A 5,408-nucleotide genomic window follows, 5' to 3' on the forward strand; every position below is an offset into this window, starting at 1 on the left:
AATTGGGTTGTTTTCAAATTCTTTGTGGACCTGTATAATCTGAGAGAAATATGTCTCTCTAATATGGTCATACATTGGGCAGGAGGTTAGGAAGTGCAGCTCAGTTTCCACCTCATTTTGTGGGCAGTGAGCACATAGCCTGTCTTCTCTTGAGAGCCAGGTCTGTCTATGGCGGCCTTTCTCAATAGCAAGGCTATGCTCACTGAGTATGTACATAGTCAAAGCTTTCCTTAAGTTTGGGTCAGTCACAGTGGACAGGTATTCTGCCACTGTGTACTCCCTGTTTAGGGCCAAATAGCATTCTAGTTTGCTCTGTTTTTTTGTTAATTCTTTCCAATGTGTCAAGTAATTATCTTTGTGTTTTCTCATGATTAGATTGGGTCTAATTATGTTTCTCTCTCTCCCCCCCCCCCCCCCCCCCCCTCAGTGAGCATACAGTGCTGCTGTTGAACCCATCTTTGGGAGACAGGCTGGTGGTGAGCTCCACAGACCAGCTGATCACCGCCTACGAGCCCCCAGAGGAGGACAAGGAGCAGGCCGTCACCTGGGCTCTGTCTGAAGGCCTGGAGCACAACAAGGGACACCGCCTTACCCTCACCCACCCCAAGGTAAGACACACTACCTCTCCCTCTGAGTAACCCTCACTCCTCTTAGGTAAGGGTCATCCTAACTCCTGCGTCAGTGGTCAGTCCAGCATCTATAGCTCCATGAATTTGAAGCTGGTTACATTTCTCCAGCCCGATCCCTCGGCTGGTTACATTTCTCCAGCCCGATCCCTCGGCTGGTTACATTTCTCCAGCCCGATCCCTCGGCTGGTTACATTTCTCCAGCACGATCCCTCGGCTGGTTACATTTCTCCAGCACGATCCCTCGGCTGGTTACATTTCTCCAGCACGATCCCTCGGCTGGTTACATTTCTCCAGCACGATCCCTCGGCTGGTTACATTTCTCCAGCACGATCCCTCGGCTGGTTACATTTCTCCAGCACGATCCCTCGGCTGGTTACATTTCTCCAGCACGATCCCTCGGCTGGTTACATTTCTCCAGCACGATCCCTCGGCTGGTTACATTTCTCCAGCCCGATCCCTCGGCTGGTTACATTTCTCCAGCACGATCCCTCGGGCTGGTTACATTTCTCCAGCCCGATCCCTCGGCTGGTTACATTTCTCCAGCACGATCCCTCGGGCTGGTTACATTTCTCCAGCACGATCCCTCGGGCTGGTTACATTTCTCCAGCACGATCCCTCGGGCTGGTTACATTTCTCCAGCACGATCCCTCGGGCTGGTTACATTTCTCCAGCACGATCCCTCGGGCTGGTTACATTTCTCCAGCACGATCCCTCGGCTGGTTGCCAGAAAAGTGGAGGGTGGATGCTTTGTTTTTGTTTGAATCCAAGATTGCCCCTTTAAGGCCACAGGTAACTCAGAATGTTAGGGATATAGTGAAGAAGACAAACACTCAGATGGAGATACTGAGAACCCTATGATGACATTCAGACATATTTTTTGTCTTTACCCCAGAAAACCTTTTTAGTCCAACAGCTGGAGGAGGCTTTTAAAGAAACACCAGAGTAGATTGTGGTTAGCCTTTTTTCTCAAGTAAATGGAAAGAAACATATAAGAGAAGAGCTTTCTAGTTTTTCCAATTTAAAATAGAGTGGCATTTGGAAAGACTGCGACAGTGATGCTAGCTACCACCCATATTTTCACGTTTCTGTACTTTGCCTTAGCTATATTCCTAGGTGTATTATAACAAATATGTATTAAAACTATAATGTATTACTGTAGTAATGATAATAGTACTGTATAGTAATAACAGTAATATAAATGTCGTTTTGAATTGTGATAATATAATTCATATTGAATCATACTTAAATCCTCCGCTCTTCTCCCTTCCACCCTCCCTTACCCTCTCCTTCTTCCCTTCCTCTTCTTCCCTTCCTCTTCTTCCCTTCCACCCTCCCTTCCCTTCCACCCTCCCTTCCTCCCTTCCACCCTCCCTTACCCTCTCCTTCTTCCCTTCCTCTTCTTCCCTTCCACCCTCCCTTCCCTTCCACCCTCCCTTCCACCCTCCCTTCCCTTCCACCCTCCCTTCCCTTCCACCCTCCCTTCCACCCTCCCTTCCTCCCTCCCACCCTCCCTTCCTCCCTTCCACCCTCCTCCAGGCAGTAAAGCAGGTAGTTTGGCATGGTAAGGGTGACTACCTGTCCAGCGTCATGCCTGACAACAGCAGCAACCTGCAGGTGCTGATCCACCAGGTGAGCAAGCGGCGGACGCAGAACCCCTTCCGCAAGAATAAGGGCCTGGTGCAGTGCGTCTCCTTCCACCCGCTGCGGCCCTACTTCTTCGTGGCCACGCAGCGCTACGTGCGCGTCTACAACCTCATCAAGCAAGAGCTGACCAAGAAGCTGATGACCAACTGCAAGTGGATCTCCAGCATGGCCATTCACCCTGGAGGTTAGTGCTCTGTCACAGGTCCCCTTCAGAGAGGGGAGTATGTCCTACTGTAACGCCTGTGGAGATGGCTAAATGCCCCTCCAATAAGCTGGGATTTGATGGTCATTCTCAAGAGAAGGAAGGTGATGATATATGAGTGAAATGCATGTTTTCTGTAGTAACACTACTCCTGGCCAGGTGATAACCTGATCTGTGGCAGCTATGACTGCAGACTGGCCTGGTTTGATCTGGACCTCTCTACCAAACCGTACAAGATGCTGCGGTGAGGCACCTCCTATACATTCTCATGTATTCATTTGTAATTATTGATTGCCAATGAATACTAGTCATTGACCACGTGACATGAGGCCTGGGTTTGATTGGTTCTGAAGTCTTTTGTCTGTTTTGGCGACCCAGGCACCACAAGAAGGCCTTGAGGGGCGTGGCTTATCACAGGAACTACCCCCTATTCGCCTCTGGTGCTGATGACGGCAGTGTGATCGTCTGCCACGGCATGGTCTACAAGTAAGTCACATCACCCAATCACACCTGCTGTACCAATACAATATAAACACCTCTCCTCTTCACTGTCTCATGTCTGTTTTTCACCATCTCTCCTTTCCTCTGTCGTTCTCGCTCTCTCTCTATGTCATGTTGTTTTTCCCCCCGCGTTCCTTCTCCAACTCGTCGAAATGTTGATGCGTATCCTACAAAGCATATTTCCTGATTGGTACATTTTATTTTGGCTGTATAACCGTCAAGAGGTTTTAAATGAAGAAAAATAATATTGTAGAATGTTGTCTGTGTTCAGTCTTCTGCACTGGCATAACTCTATCCATCAATCTCTCGTTCTCTCTTTCATTCTTTCTTTCCAGTGACCTGCTCCAGAATCCTCTTATTGTACCAGTCAAGGTACTGAAGGGTCACCAGATCACCCATGATCTGGGGGTCCTAGACGTGACCTTCCACCCCACCCAGCCCTGGGTCTTCTCCTCGGGGGCTGACACCACCATCCGCCTCTTCACCTAAACCACCGTGGTCACATCTCAAATCACACCCCATTCCCTATCTAGTGCACTTCTTTTGACCAGAGCAGTTTGACAAAAGCAGTGCACTACAGTATATAGGGATACCTTTTTATCTCAAATGACATGCTATTCCCTATATAGTGCACTACTTTTGACCAGAGCAGTTTGACCAAAGTGGTGCACTATATAGGGAATATGGATACCTTGGTTACATTTCAAATGGCACCCTATTCCCTGTATAGTGCACTAGTTTTGACCAGAGCCCACATAGGGCTATATCTGAGCAATATGTGTACTGTATTTAAGACACTTCCCAGTCTCCTCCCATGACAGCTATCCCTGACGGAATAATCAAATCAAGTGCCTGACATCATGTATATTATCCTCATGTCTTTTTCCAAGCTAAGAGAACATCGACCACACAGCCATAATCTCTTTCTTTCCTCAGTGAAACTGAGACAGTAAAAATATGTTTGGTTTCAAATGGCACCTCAAATCTGGCCTGGGCAGGAAAGCCCATTTCCGTCTACGTTGCTGTTCTGTGCAGCTGACCTCATAGCAGCGCATACGAGTCAAACCACTAATGCTTGGACACTTCAGACAGCCCCCGTGACAAAATATACTGTATGTTCAGAGATTAAGCTTGCCAATAGAAACAATAGAACAAAGATGTTGTGAGCCCCCAGAAGGCCCCTGTCAGCCCCTGTCCTAGAAGGATATGTGTAATTATATCGGTCTCTCTTTGTGTATGCAACCAAAGTCATGTCCAGTTGAGGTTCTGCAGGACTTGTTCCAATCACAAACACTATGTATGGCGATGTGTGATCCCTTTTTTAAAAATTGTAAAATCTTCTGACTCCTTTTCTCGACGACTTTGTCGCTCTGCTACAAGTATTTCTTTTGAATTAAAACGGGTGTTCCCTGAAGCGTTTGATGCATGTGTGTTTTGTTTGGGTCTCACTCTTCTCTTTTGCATCGGTGGCCGGGGGGTCGAGAAGGGTAAACTCAAAACCTCTGAAATATATGCAACCAGGGACGTGGAAGTGGGTTTCCTTTTCCAGACGAGATTCTTCAGAAAGCGGTGGATTATATATCATTCTCTGTCAAGACGAGGCAAGGCCGTGGTGTACTACACTGTACACCTGTGGCTCCCTCCCTCTCTCACATCGCTGTATCATTGCCTTTGTCCCAGATGGCAATGTAGTGCACTACTTTTGGGCAGGGCTCTGTTCAAAACTAGTGCACTATATAGGGAATAGTGTGACGAAGACAGTCTGTCGGTCAGTCTCTAGCTATGGTCAAAATCTGAATATATTGTGAATGAAATTGACTCTGGCAAACAAATGTACTAAATTTGACGTCTATATAGAATTTTTGTCATTTTGAGGTTTTCTTGAAAGCAATGTTATTTAATGTCGATCACAACAGCGACCATGAGTGAACTAAGAAATATACAGTGGCAGCTGACTGATACGTATGTTCTAAATATTACTATATGTATGTTAGAGCCTCGAAATGTGTACCTCAACTGTTAATCGTCTCAACTGTTGAAATGTTTTGTTGTTTATTACAATGTATGGCCATGAATCAAATGCCAGGTCATTTATAAATTTGCGTTTCTAGCCGCTAAAACTACATTTCCTCTCCGCTGATCAGTTCGTTGTGAATATCCTCTCTTCCTGGTATGTAAGTCAGATTTCCTGGATTGATGTGGCCAAGATCCTGTATAGACGTTAATGATGTCATTGGCCGATAGATGCTAATAGTGAAAGAGTTGATTGATCCATATGGTTTTTAACACACTTGGCATATTCAACATGAGAAGTAGGCCTGACGATGTGTTTTAGGAATACAATGCAATTTGTTTCACTTCAAGCCGCTCTTCTACTTTAGCTCTGACTGATGGCAGTTTGTTTCATCACAAACACCATGTATACATGTAGA

General features: G+C 46.4%; 1 protein-coding gene across 1 annotated transcript in view; it reads left to right on the forward strand.

The window, feature by feature from the left end:
- The window catches only part of LOC139391591 (ribosome biogenesis protein bop1-like), an 18,842-nt gene extending 14,447 nt beyond the window's left edge, over window positions 1–4,395 (forward strand). The window contains exons 2-6 of the mRNA XM_071138969.1: window positions 428–608; window positions 2,166–2,457; window positions 2,635–2,719; window positions 2,854–2,961; window positions 3,312–4,395. Coding sequence (XP_070995070.1) covers window positions 428–608; window positions 2,166–2,457; window positions 2,635–2,719; window positions 2,854–2,961; window positions 3,312–3,465 — 820 coding nt within the window. The 3' untranslated portion in view covers window positions 3,466–4,395. The remainder of the gene's footprint in view (window positions 1–427; window positions 609–2,165; window positions 2,458–2,634; window positions 2,720–2,853; window positions 2,962–3,311) is intronic.
- The last annotated feature ends 1,013 nt before the right edge of the window (window positions 4,396–5,408 follow it).

This window comes from Oncorhynchus clarkii, chromosome 32 (assembly GCF_045791955.1).
Source record: "Oncorhynchus clarkii lewisi isolate Uvic-CL-2024 chromosome 32, UVic_Ocla_1.0, whole genome shotgun sequence".
Taxonomy (NCBI): Eukaryota; Metazoa; Chordata; class Actinopteri; order Salmoniformes; family Salmonidae; genus Oncorhynchus; species Oncorhynchus clarkii.